General features: G+C 32.1%; 1 protein-coding gene across 1 annotated transcript; it reads right to left on the reverse strand.

Annotated features, from left to right (window-relative positions):
* Window positions 1-282: 282 nt before the first annotated feature.
* Window positions 283-4805, reverse strand: LOC149896107 (UPF0669 protein C6orf120 homolog). The gene is made up of 4 exons (XM_090118039.1): window positions 4487-4805; window positions 3041-3132; window positions 1924-2049; window positions 283-1534 (listed from the first exon to the last, which is right to left on the reverse strand). Exons 1-4 carry the CDS (start codon window positions 4720-4722, stop codon window positions 1428-1430), a joined length of 561 nt encoding a protein of 186 aa, XP_089974165.1. The 5' UTR covers window positions 4723-4805; the 3' UTR covers window positions 283-1427.
* Window positions 4806-14822: the final 10017 nt, after the last annotated feature.

Consider the following 14822-nt stretch of genomic DNA (forward strand, 5'->3'; position numbering starts at 1 on the left):
CTACGCAACAAAAGCTATCTATTCATGTATTTGGTTCCGTGCTGAAACTAATTTTTGAAAGACGATTTTGCCTGGGTAACGTTTCAAACGTTACTCCAGCAAAATTTGTTTTTCTTAATTAACTTAAAAACTACAATTCAAACAAATTTTGCTATTAGTAAACAAATTGCTCCTCATGATACACTAATTATTTGTTTAAGTCTCATCTCTCTAAAGCAAAACATTTTGCCTGGGTAACGCACACCTTTTTTTATACGTCCATGAATATACTTATGTATTTTTTTTTTGTCCAAAGCATATTTTGCACAAGTCATAGCATGTTATTTTTATCCGACGTTACGAAACGAACGGTTCGCGGTTTTGAATTTTTAGTGTACTTTTTTTTTAAGATTATAAAGGCACTTGTACACAAACCACTTCTATTTGAGATTCTCAAATTTTGCCTATCAAAGTAAAAATTAAATTAAAAAAATAGTTTAAAGGCACTTCTTCAAATGCAATTTTTTCATGGATAGTTACAGGCTGACAAAAAATATACATACTGTCCTGAAAACTTTTTCACTTGGGTTTAACAAATTCTTAAATATAGCTACTAACTTAAATAAGGTTTAAATATGCACAACATTAATTTTACAGATTTTGTTCAATGCATATTTTAGCATGTACTTAGTTAGATAAAATATATTTTTTTTTACTATATGTACTATCTATTTAATAACTATATTTTTACTTATAACTAAATACCTACCAATTTAATGGCATTTCTTTGCCTATAATAGTTATATTAGGAAGATTTTGATCGATTGGATTTCATTTCCATATCAAAATTATTAATACTTACGATTTTAAGAATTTAATATTTTCTACATCTTATCTAGATTAATTTAATAAATAAAAATTATTATTTTATGTTGCAATTTAACACAATAACTAATGTAAAGGATCTAAGTTTTGGCTCATGTTTTTCATATTTTTATGCATGCATAATGTCTAAAAAATTTTAAGTAATTATTTCAGTTGAAATTGGTTCATACAAGATATGGGTTAATTTTTTTCATTTATTACAAATACAAATTAAAAGTTATATTTTTATGTACAAATCTAAAAAACACTGACAAATAACACGCGGAAAAAAATTTATCATAATTTTTACAAAATTTATGATTATTTTTTTTTACTTTATTCTTAAATATTACATGTTATGTACAAATCTAAAAAATACACTCAAACAAATACCTTCATGTATGTACACACACACACACACACACACACATGTACACTAAAAACGAAATATTCATAAAAAACAAAATATAGACAATACAAAAAAATGTTACCAACACTATTGCACTTGTCCTATATGATTTAGAAGTATTTTAATTTTTTTTAATACTTAATTGATTTTAAGTTTTTTTTTTGTAGTGAAGGAATTACAATACAAATGTATCAAATATCATGTCTAAGAAGTTCAGCAGCTTCATAAATCTCGGCCTGTCTTCCATTCGCTCCTTTTTTATCGGTTTTTGTTCCTTTGGTTCTGAAATTTATATCATTTTATATAATATGTACTCATGTTTAGATGGCAAACTGGTAAGTAACCCGATTTTGATTAATTTAGATCATTTATTGGACAAATAAAAATTTAGCAATGCACAAAAAAAACATGTCACTTATTTTAATATAATAAGAATAAAATATTATATATGTATGGATAGTAATGAAAAAGAACTCTCTTCAACATTAAACCTTCATTTAACCTATCCTTGAATGAAACAACATTTCTCTCTATGCCTCATAAATTCACAACAATAAAAAAGCAAAAAATCATTGAAGCTTGTAATTTATTTTCTCTAAAAAATTATGACTAATATCTCATGTACCCATCCATCACATTCAATAAAAAAAGCACAAAAAAAATATTCTTACCTGCTGTATCGAACCTAGCGCCCTCATCAAAGACCATCAACTGCTCGTTCATATCTGACCTGTCTAGGAATACGTGTATGCTATACGCTGATATCGCATGCGACCACGCCCCGAACACTCCTATGCCTGGGGTAAAAAAAAGGAAAAACATTTTTTTTAACTCATACTTATCAGAGTCTTGAGATTTTGATTAATTGTTTCTCTCTGGAGCTATCATATACAGGGTTACTTGTAAAACACCAGCAACCCGCAGGACAAGATATCGTAACAACATTTGTTCATAAGTAACAACATTTGTTCTATGACTATTGGCATAACGCAATAAATTATTTTTAAATGATTTTTTAAGCTTTTATTGTACTCTCCTAACATTTGTAAGTCTATGTTCTATTCATTATCGAAAAGACGACGCGACGCCCCCTTCCCCCTCTCGTTCGCTTCTTGTTTTCGTAATTTTTGGGAGGCGCGTAGAGTTTATAATATTCAAACGGAAAATTTAATGAATATTTATTTTTGTATGAAAATAAATCTAACAAATTATCAAAAGTCGTAGAACAAATATTGTTACTTATGATGTTAGCTATCTCATCCTGCGAGGTTGCTGGTGTTTTACAAGTAACCCTGTATATAACACTTGTGTCTAGAGACAGTTTGGAAGTAAGACAGTATACATAATTATTACTGCAGAGAAATATCTCATTCTAATGTGAATTAACTTTGACTATGCGGTTTGAAAACTATTTTAAAATAAATTAAAGGTAGCAAAACTTTTAAATATATGCTTGTAAAGTGAAGTGAAGTCCCACGTCCCCGAGTGGGGTAAGGGGCAGATGCATTATACATCTGTTTCACTGATCGGATAGGGACAAGTAGGTGATCAGCCTTCTGTGTCCTGCCAGACCAAGACATTTTTTTTTTTTCGTCTCCACCGGGAATCGAACCCAGGACCTAGGTGCTACGCTCACTCGTCAACCACTGTACCAAGGAGGCAGTCAAATAAAAGGTTGTGCTTGTCAAATAATAAACTTTTCTATTAAATTTTTCAACAAATAATACCTTCAAAATTTATGTATAACACAACATAATTTGCATAATCATTTTCCACAATCGCACCTACCAATGGGCCGAGGAAAGTCAGCTGGTATACTAACAATGTCATTTCCGCATGTGATCGAGCTGAAATTGTGCCTGTCCACCTCATAACTGGGTCTGAAATTAATTAGATTCACATTAGAGTGGGTGAGAACATATTATAATATTGTAAAGAGGTATGTTTGTAATGATTTATTTCAAAAAATATTGAACTGATTTTTTTTTAAATTTCATTGCAAAAAATTTTTGAACATTCATTTAAGGCCCATTTACATGCAGACACAAATTTTTGACTTTTGCATGTAAATTAATTGAAGGAATGCCTCAGTGTATATTTTTAATTGTTTTCATTATATTTATAACTATCTTATTGTCCACAGATTTGCCTGCTTTGTCTAAAACCTAATAAATTATTTGCTAAAGTCTCACTCTATCTATAAAAGAAATGCATAAAATCTGTTGTGTTTATTTAAAGATTTAAGCATACATAGCCCGGACAGATATACAACGACAGCATCACTAATTTAATGTAGTGATTTATCTAATACATATTATGTATATTATATTCTCTTCCTTATTATAAGGTTGAGGCAGGTCATAGAGATTTTATATGTCTATATTTATACATAAGTTATTTGTAGACTAATTCAAGCAAATGTGCCAAATACAATAAATCTTATTTGACCTTCATGTATTTCAAATGTACATTGTATTTCTGTCTTGCAATGTACTATAAAATATTTATGTTCATATATGTAGGAGTACATCTTCTTCTTATATATAAAAATGAATCGCAAAATGTGTTGGTAAGCGCATAACTCGAGAACGGCTGAACCGATTTCGATAATTCTTTTTTTATTATATTCCTTGAAGTACGAGGATGGTTTTTATGTAAAGAAAACGTAAATATGTACCACGGGCGAAGCCGGGGCGGACCGCTAGTATTATATAGTATTATTAATGTGAAAGTTTTACTTGACTGTCTATAAGACTAAGTTTAACAATCATTCTGTATCTCAAACAAGATATTTTTTTTTATTAATTTAGATCAACATTTGAACTAAAAATTTAACCATATTGTTGTTAAAAAACTCAAATGAAAAAATGTGTGGTTTTATGAAACCACGGTAAAAGTGAAACTTTCCGAACACTGCTTTATACCTACTCGGCAGCCGACCGTCACGCGACATGCGCTACACAGACTAAAAAGTTTGAGACGATGTAATAAAAGTTTCACTTTAAAAGACTAGAGAACTTTAGGCTTTTAATCTACTTAATAATGTGTAATGGTATCAGGTCACTTTTTGAATAAGTATCAGTGAAACTAATGCCAAATTAAGGCCTGTCCATAGTGACTCTATGGTGTAATTATTGTTCTCTCATCATATACAGTGCATACTACATATAGTAAACGATACAAAGTTGTATAACAACTATCATCCCAATAGGAGAGTATTTATCGAAAATTTACCTCAAATTATCAGCTACATACAAATCAGCGTCCCCACTAAGAGATGTAAGCTCTACCAGCAAGGGGCCACCGTGCCCCAATTGCCAATAAGAGAAATTCCCTGCTCCAACTGCCCCTATAACTGTGTCCAACAACATTTTATCAATAAATACCATATGGAAAACATTTGACAGTAACGACCACATGGTCGATACACTGATTATAGCAAGCAAAAGAAATATAAATTCACGCCTCATGTTTAGAATTTTAACATATTATGTTTTTGAAGTACATTGAACGGGATTCTCAATCGATAGAAAATACAAAAATAAAATCTGACAAGTCTGAAGTCTCGGTGACAAGTTAACAATTTGAAGGTTGACAGAAAACCGGGTGAAACAGAATCTGTCAACGTCAGATATATTAAAATCGGATACTCGTGTTGGATAAATTTTAATTTTAATTTAATTTTATAAACATGATGAACTCTAGTCTTAAATCATTATAAAATAAAAATTAAATGTTAAATTCTGGCTTCTGCAATGACATAAAAGCAACTAGAACTATTTTTATGTTTTTATTTTATGTTAGAACGTTAGGCCTATCCAAGGGCCTATCATACGCGATCTCCACCGCCCGGCTCCCATGAAAATTTGCCTAGTAGGGCCGCTGCAAATGCGTGGGAAAGAGATAAGGAAAGGATTGACGACGATAATATAGGGATTGACTGGAAGAAAAGAGAAAAGATAGAGATACATAAAGGAAAGGACTGGGATTGGTGATGAAAAGGATGCCTGCCGATTGCCGACCACAGATACCGACGGTGATTTTCTGTGGGAGTATTTTACCTTCCCCGGTGTGATCTGGCCAAATTCATGCCAAAGCATGTTCTACTTACTACCACATTAAAATTATTATTAGTAATTTTAGGTAGTAACCTAAAATTCAAAAAATGCTATACGTAATACAATACGACGTAATGTGTTCGTCTATTCTCTGCAATTTATAGAAAATTAAGATATCCCTTTGAAGTTTTATAACAAGAAAACAATTGTACCTATACCCAGAAGTACTTAATTCATTGTGTAAGTGGTAATTACATTATATGACGTTTCCAATGTTGTTAAACCTGACAAACAGGAAACATTTTGCCTGTGACTATAGATAGATAAAGTTATCACTGATAATGTTAATCTTACAGTGGAAAATATCCGTTTATGTCTTTATTTGTTGAAATATCCGTTGTAGTCATTATCATATTATATCTAGCTGTGCCCCGCGGTTTTAACTGCATTGCTCCGCTCCTGTTGGTCTTAGCTCTTAGCTCTTAGGTCTTAGCTTAGCGTGATGATACATTATAGCCTTCCTCAATAAATCTGATATTGAAAGAATTTTTCAAATCGAACCAGATATAGCTATAGTTCCCAAGATTAGCGCGTTCAAATAAACAAACAAACTCTTCAACTTAATAATACCTATTATCTACTCAGACCAATAAAAAAGATTATCTAAGCCTATTATATAATATTATCTAGTACTTATAGATTATTATACACTTTCACGTACCTAATAATAAAAAAATTGTTTGTTTATCAAAAATAAAATCGAAATAACGTGACAGATTTTGACGATATTATTTTGTTTTCTGGCGTTGCAGCTAGTTGAAAAAACTGTTTTTCTAAAAATTAGTTAACTAACTATGTACCTATAACTAGGAACTTTTTTTTCAAAATTGCTTTTTATAGTTTTCTACCATGTCAATTCACATCAGTTACATATTTTATTGTGGGGAACAGCGACCTGTGACGACTTGATAGTTGTGACTAGTACTGACCCCAACATCTGCTCATAACGGTTATTATTAGAAAGGGGAATAATACTATCGAACAAAGAGTTACAGAGTAATATATTTATTCTGTTACTAAAATAAACTAGTTGACCGCCTAGTAGTACTTGATGCCAAAAAAAAAAAGAATATTTTGACAAATAAATTATTTTTATTTTGGGCCAGTGTATCATTATATACGAAGTAGTTAACTATTTAGTAATTTAATTTAAGTCTTATTGAAAAGCTAGCTTTATCCTAATTCTAACTCAATTAGAGACAAATCCAGCAAACCAAAAATCATAAATGTTCGATCAACCGTTCTTGGGTAATGGGTTGTAAGTTGTAACATTTCATTTCTTTCTTACAACGGTGCCTGCGACATAACGACACTCACCCGCATTTTGCACGTATCGTGATGAATCATGAAACATACATTCGACAAATCGTCATTGTATTACGTATTATATTATCCTTATATCTAAGTAAATATTATTTGCGGTATTACGAAAACAATTTAAGTATGGATTATCCCTGTACATGGAGGGAACACTCAAAAATATTCGGGAGAAGACTATACCTATGTACTTAATATTCCATAAGAATTATTCTGATGTTTACAATTATTTTTAAGAAATAATTCAAGGTTGTAAAACATAATCCCAGTTTTGTTACAGCGAAAATAACTCTTTGTTTTTATGGATATAAGTATTTCAACACAATAAAACTTAATAAAAGTAGATTTATTTTATAAGCTGCTCGCTCCGACTAGCATAATTTTTAAAAGTAGGTACACAATTAGGTACTTATTATTATCCAAATCTACGCGAAAACAAAACCTTATAACCTATGGCATGTAGATTGAAACGCTATGACTTATTTTTATTTTTATTTTTAAACTAGCTTTTCCCCGCGATTTCACCCGCATTGCTCTGCTCCTGTTGATCTTAGCGTGATGATATATAGCCTATAGCCTTCCTCGATAAATGGGCTATCTAACACCGAACGAATTTTTCAAATCGGACCAGTAGTTCCTGAGATTAGCGCGTTCAAACAAACAAACTCTTCAGCTTTATAATATTAGTACAGATATCTGGTAGGTATTGTGTGTTAAATGTTAATTAGATATCGTATTATCAACAATATATACTATCATAAAAAACATAATAATTATTACTATAGCTAGAGGTATTATGTTTTGTAAATATGTGATGTAGGTCCCTGAAAAAAAAAGCAATGAACGATAAGAAATATAATCAATTTTGATTACAATAGCGTGTTCATAACTTATCGCTTACACGAAAGAAAATTGTATCATCAAAATGATTAGAATATATTTTATACACTTATTTGATGACATATTGCGGAAAATAAAACTGAACAGTTTCTTTGTTTGAACGCGCTAATCTCAGGAACTACTGGTCCGATTTGAAAAATTCGTTCGGTGTTTGATAGCCCATGTATCGTGGAAGGCTATAGCATGTCCCTAGCACAGACTAATAATAATATACTACGTATACAATCCCTAGGAAATATTGTAATACTGTGGACATAGGCTATAATATATCATTACGCTAAGACCAATAGGAGCGGAGCAATGCGGGTAAAACCGCGGGGCACAGCTGGTCGGTATTATAAGGTACTTATTTTAATGATGTTTACATTATTTTCACGACGTTTTAATTAGGAAAAATACCAGTTATTGAATATAAACATCAAGTTGGTATATGCTTTGGTTTACTTCCAAAAACTTGGTTGGTATCATAGACTAATACACTCAAGACAATACACTTTAGATTCTATTAGTCCATGGTTGGTATCATAAAATACAAGAAATTCAGTAGGTACCTTAGGTAGTAATATGAGTTATTTGTTTATTTGTTTTTTTTCGATAAATTAAACAACCATTTTAGAAACAATAAATTTTAGAAAACTACATGTTTATAAATATGCCGTTTATACACATTTTTATTTTTTGTAACCCGGATAAAGCCGGGACAAGCTGCTTGTCATTCACATTATGCGGGTTAAACATGTGTTTCACTCAAGTCACAGAATACATAATAGTAGCTAAACGCTACAGAACGGACACTCTCCGCCTCCCGCCAAAATTAAACTTACCTCACCCCCGCGCGATCAGACATAAAATGGGCCATATTTTTCTGCAAGGGTGCAAGGACGATACGCAACGAAGATTGTCAACATTAATCAAATTGACTTAAAGTAATTTTATTATTTTGGATTTATGATTATCGTTTTTCGTAGAAAATGGTTAGATATTGTGCTGTTTACGGATGTATTTCATCAGAAAAACGCGAATTTTTTTTTACGCTAGTCACAAATGTGCCAACCATAAAGCGTTAACACACACATTTGCAGTCTCTATAGTGTGACTGTCAAAACGATCATTTTGTATGGAGTGTCCGGGGTGTGCTCAAGTGTGAATTTTTTTAATATACATAAGTATACCTATGTATTGGCACCGAAGCTCCCAAACCGTAGAGTGAGAATGAACTATTCTCACTCTACGTCCCAAACGGATGAACAGTTTTTAATATATTTTTTCTCGATTGAAGTCTTCCGTTCCAGATCTTTTCTTTATTTTGAAATAGCTGAATCATCACCACTCAGCCTAACAACAGCTTTTTATTACATCGCGTCGTCTCAAACTTTTTGGTCTGTGTAGCGCATGTCGCGTGACGTTCGGCTGCCGAGTAGGTATAAAGCAGTGTTCAGAACCGTACGATAATAATTATCGTACAAATACGATAATTTTGATTTTTGTGCCTAAGTTTCACTTTTACTGTGGTTTCATAAAACCACACAACATTTTTATCTGTCCTTTTAATTATCCGTTACATACAAATACTTTTTATTACTTTGATGTACCTACAGTCAAGGGTACCTATACAAATAAAATATGTACAATGTACATGTTCTGTGTACTATCATCATCATCTCTATCACTACATACCTAGTATAAATCAAAGTTACTTTCTCTGTCCCTATGTCCCTTTGTATGCTTAAATCTTTAAAACTACGCATCGGATTTTGATGCAGTTTTTTTTAATAGATAGAGTAATTAAAGAGGAAGGTTTTAGTATATAATTTATTAGGTTTTAGACAAAGCGGCCGAAGCCGCGGGCGGTATATGCTAGTCATTGATAACTCTCAAGACACGCAAGATGTAGTAAGTTAGATGGACTCACAAAGAGAACCTGTTTTATTTAACAATATTCAAATTTAACAATAGAGGTTAATTTATACGAACCTTTTACTGAAGAGCAACTGAGATAAAGAAGAAAGACAAGAAACTAGCTTTTCTGGTTATCAAAATAATTTTATTCACATTGCATTGTATAATGGTGTCAGCGCAGCATCATCAGAAAAAAGGGGATTTCTCGACAAAATGTATAAATGTATAAAAACCATCACATATTATATTTAATAATTAAAAGTTTTATTTGCTTTTAAAATGGAACTTTAAGCGTGGTGCTACATGAATCAATTAGAACACAAATTTGTTAATTTTTATTTTTATCAATTTTTTTATGTTATGAAATTTATCAATGTGTGTCACTGAGGTGTTACTCATTTTATGGATTCTAATCTCTACCATGATTTAAAAGATGACTAAGCTTCAAAAACATCCAAAAGAGGGTTAAGAGAGTATCCGGATATAGGGTGATTGCGCTGGTTTTCGTCCAGTTATGGGAGTTGCCAACTTTGTGATGCGAAATAAATATTTTGGAGCACCCTTCCTTAAACATATAATATTTTTATTTAGTCCTTATATAGTCTTCTTTAAGATAATATTAAGTGAAAATAAATCATTTTGACGTATCTTTTTATTTAAATTATTTTCTGCGAAAGCAGGGTAAATGCTAGTTTTCGTCCAAAAATACTGGTTTTCGCCCTAGTGTAAGCTAGTTTTCGACCACCGTGTAGAAAAAGGAGGGTAGGTCAACTATTAAGTTAAAAACCAATTACAGGTAAATATATACTTTTATTTAATCAACATCACAATTTCTCACTACCTTACAGGTTTAGTTTTACTAATAATAATCAATATAACTAGTCAACACTGAGATCTATGTAGCACTTGGCAGTCTTTATATGCGTTAGTGATGACTGATTAATCATTCGTAATAAAGAAAGGAATGCGTACAATGTAAATGAATAAAGTAATAATTATAGGACTGAGAAATTACATCAAAAAACAGAAATATTCATTCTAATACTTTGTTTATCAAATGAAACGTACTATATTAAACACAGCCATAATAATACGTTTTAGCTACTAAAATAAACTATACTATACCTTACTGAACTATGCATTATTGTCTTACTGATGCCTTTATTAAAGATTCTTCAGTGTACGTAGCGTTTTTTTTCTAGCTTTCTTAGACTCCTTCGAGGCCATCTAAAAACAATAAGATCTTTCTTAGGATACGTTGAGTAAGTAGAATAAAAAAATATTGCATTGGCAAAACAGACCTAGAATAAAAGATGATACTCAAGTGAATGATAATCAAGAAAAATACAGTGTATTATGTCTGACCTACCCCCATTTATGCCACGAATAATTGACTCTACTTCACATAAGGAGAATGATACATGACTGAATGAATGACAATATTAGGTACCTACAACACTCTGGCGCTCACCAATTATTTATAAGGAAGATACTGAATAGAAAACTTTTCAATACGTAAAAAAGACGAAAAGTACTGCAAAAGAATAGCCATTTTTAATTTTTGTCCACTCCAATACTCATTCATGGACGAAAACTAAAACGTTTAAAGCTAAATTTAGTTTTCGTCCACTTCTTTAAATATTTTTTTATTTTGGCAGCACTGACAAAGCAGTGGACGGAAACCAAAAAATCTAAACTAATAGCAATAAAGATCACTTCGGGAGAAACTATTCAGTATTTTAAAGGTCCGATACAGTAAAAAGAAAACCTAACAAATATTCACGTAGCTGTTTGAGTTTTCGTCCACTTGGACGAAAACCAAATATATTGAGAATTTGGTATCCTAGTATCCGTCCACTTAATTTTTCGAAGAGTATTATAAAAAAAGTATGATAAACACTTCTAACCCCTCATCAGTGGAGGAACCACACAGTGGCAGGTGTAAACTTTTGCGGATCTGTGGGGGGGCCACAGTGTGGTTACTTCGTGACCAAATACAAATCGTCTCTAAAATCTTATTAAAAATCATTCTAGTTCCCTCTTACCTACCGTGGTATATACAGAATAGAAAGAGCTACCTATAGAATCACATGACTTGCCTATTTGGTCGGTTTACTAACGGTTTTTATGCTGTCAAAAACACGGCACTTCAGTCCACTAACTTTTGAACATGTTTTGTAGAAAAAATATGTACGCATGGTGTATGAGATTTTTAGCTATATTATTAGGAATATATGTAAGGTTTCATAATTAAACTAAATTTTGTTTGAAAAATGTTTCATTTTTATAAAATAATCAAAATTAGTTGACATGTCAGTATTACATTTTTGACCATCAATTAAAGCTTATTTTTATAGCTCACTTCATACATGATGAATACTATATAGTCGGAAAAATGAGGTTTAATTATTTCTTAAGTTTTCTAGTACTTTTCATATAAAAAAAATAGAGAAATCGCGATTAAAAAGCACTAGTGTGCTTCACCTGGATCTGTCTGTGGATGAACCACAGTGTGGCCCCACAGATGCGCACATTCCACGATGGCCGCGCCCCACTGACGAGGGGCTAATTGCGTTTAATAGGCTTATAACTAAACATACGTACCAAAAACATTACGTTAACTAGCTAAAACAGTGATTTAACTTACCATGAAGTTTTCTCGCCGGCAAATTTTTCTCTCGCGCGATGACATCTGCAAGGCACGGATGGGAAGCGGCCACTTTTACGATGCTTTTACGTTAATTTTTTGAACTCTCGTCTTGTCAAGTCAAATTTTGATGTTGATAGTACTGTTGCTTACACATTAAGGACCGTAAAAAGTGCAAACTTGCGCGGGAAGGTAGGTTTGTATTCAAGTTTTACGCACGTGATTGTAGCAGGTCAGTCAAATGGACGAAAACCGAAACTGGACGGCAAACCAGCGCAATTACCCTACCTATAAATTAAATTGCAGGAAACTTTACGTTTACCTACGTATCGAACTTGTATCGAATTATGTATAAGTACCTATTAATATTATGTAATTTTTTTATAATTTCAAATCATACATCCGTTGCTCATACTGTAAAAAAGTCAAAATCTTAGGTCAAAATCATGAAAAACATCAGAAAAAAACAGACCGTATCCGGGACGCGTCAGCTGGTTTTGAACCTGTTCAAAATTAAAAAAAAAGACGCCCGCATCATGCGTGATTGGGACGGACGAACAGCTGATTAGATCCATCTCTTTCTAACATGTTGTAATCTATACGTGTGACAAGGATAGATAATGTTAGGGATGTTTTGGCTGCTCCGCGTGGGAGCTACCTACGCATTCCAGATTTTTTATAAGCTAAAGCTGTTTGCCGACTTTAGATGTTTATAAATAATGTCGTGTTGTGTGATTACCTATTCATAATTTTAATTTTATCCACGCTCGCGGTGGTTGATATTAAGTATATTTATTTGATGAATGAAAAATTCACAGCTGAAAAGCGAAACAAATTTTAATTGAAAATAATTCATAATTACAGAATCTATGAGCAATATTATATTTGGTAGGTACTACCAGTCTACCTACCAACGTACCTACCTACCTACCTACTTTCAGGTGACTGGAGAGAAAATCATAAAAGAACAAGAAGTGTTTTTTTTTCTTTATTTTTTAATCATAAGTTACTACAAATCTCATAAACATTAGAATTATTTACAATCTAATAAATACAAATAACATAATATTTTTTTATTAATTGTATTTTTATAAAGATTAAGATAACACCCACAATCAGGTTATTGTTTTTTTGTTCTCGAAAATAACTTTCGAAACTGGAATAAATTTAAAAACTGGTAATATGCATATTTTATTATTCAATGATTTATTAAAAACTAGGATTATTTTTTTAAACACTTATGTGCTTATATTATCTGTACCTACTTGTATGTGTATTACCTAAAATGTAAATTATTTAGTTTTAATTTTTAGGTTTAGACAAAGAGGGCGAAGTCGCGGGCGGGAAGCTAGTTTAACTAGCTACTAGGTAGATAGTTGTTATCAAATTATAATAAGTAAACGACTTTCCATGCCTACAATGTTACAAAATATGTATATCAATTATCAACATACTAGGTAGGTACCTATAGCCGCGCGACCTGAGTTCACCCGTGACTGTCCACCCTACATTTTGTTTTTGCAATAAAATCCTTTCTACAAGCTGAATCCATTCTGTTATTCTACAAAATCTATCAAAATCGATACAACAATTTGGTACGGTAGGTAGGTACGTGGTAGGTACATAATAGCAAATGAGCAAGAAATCATATCATATTCAATAGGTAAATGACGTCAGGAATCCACCCAACGCAAAGCTGTTTTATTACTTATATTTTGTATTAGAAAAATCAATCAATCAAAATTAATGGTTGAAACTTGAAACTTATGTTTTCCTTTAATAGCAATAGGTACAACATCAGCTGTCGAATACCCCACACGAAGATAGTATCGATTGAAATCTCATAGGGTCAATCATGGGTTCAATCTGGTACAATTTAGATAGGTATGTACCTTCTTATATGCTAAACTTTCGGTTCTACGACACTACTAATATTTTATGACGTCAATGATATTTTTTTTTTTAATTTGATTAACTTCAAGATTAAATATTAATCTACAATCAGCCAGCTGTTACTACAAGTATTTAAAAACAAAAGCGTCATATAAAACAAAATAACACTTCAATTCATTAATAATACAGTGCCACAGTATTACAATATTATTTACAGTGCCTAGTGCCTACGTGACGCCACAAAATCCTTTGTTGTTTTTACAGCTGTACTACACGACCAAATTATATCTTTTGTTTTCGTCAGTACATAACAAGTTACGACACATGACTCCCGAAACTGGTTGCGTAATAGACTACGTGATCATACGTGAATTCTAAGTGAACAGCTATACTCTCCACTAGGAGTAATTGTATTCTATGGCTATACTTTTCACGAATTCTTTGTAAACAATCAAACGTCGATAATGCTAACAGTTAATTCGGCTGCTTCACGAAAAACAAGCCGTTGTTATCTTATTTTTGTATAAATTAATAGTTACTAACACGCGGCCATTTTGAAAGTTAACCTACGACTTTAGGGCACACCTAATTTATAGAGAGTACCTTTGTGTTTACATTTAACTTTATTTGGTAGGGTTATGGTGGCAGTACACATTGGGCCAACGTGTTGGGCCAACGGGTTGGGCCAACGTGTAGAGAGCTACTTGGCGGTATGTTGGCTTCATTAGCCTAGTTGGCGCCAATATTGGCAGGCCAACCGAATGTTGTCGGTTTTTTGTGCACACATCAAAGGATC

The sequence above is a fragment of the Colias eurytheme genome, chromosome 29 (genome assembly GCF_061535395.1).
Source record: "Colias eurytheme isolate Ceu_HAF_F1 chromosome 29, ilColEury1 Martin Lab GWU primary, whole genome shotgun sequence".
Lineage (NCBI taxonomy): Eukaryota > Metazoa > Arthropoda > Insecta > Lepidoptera > Pieridae > Colias > Colias eurytheme.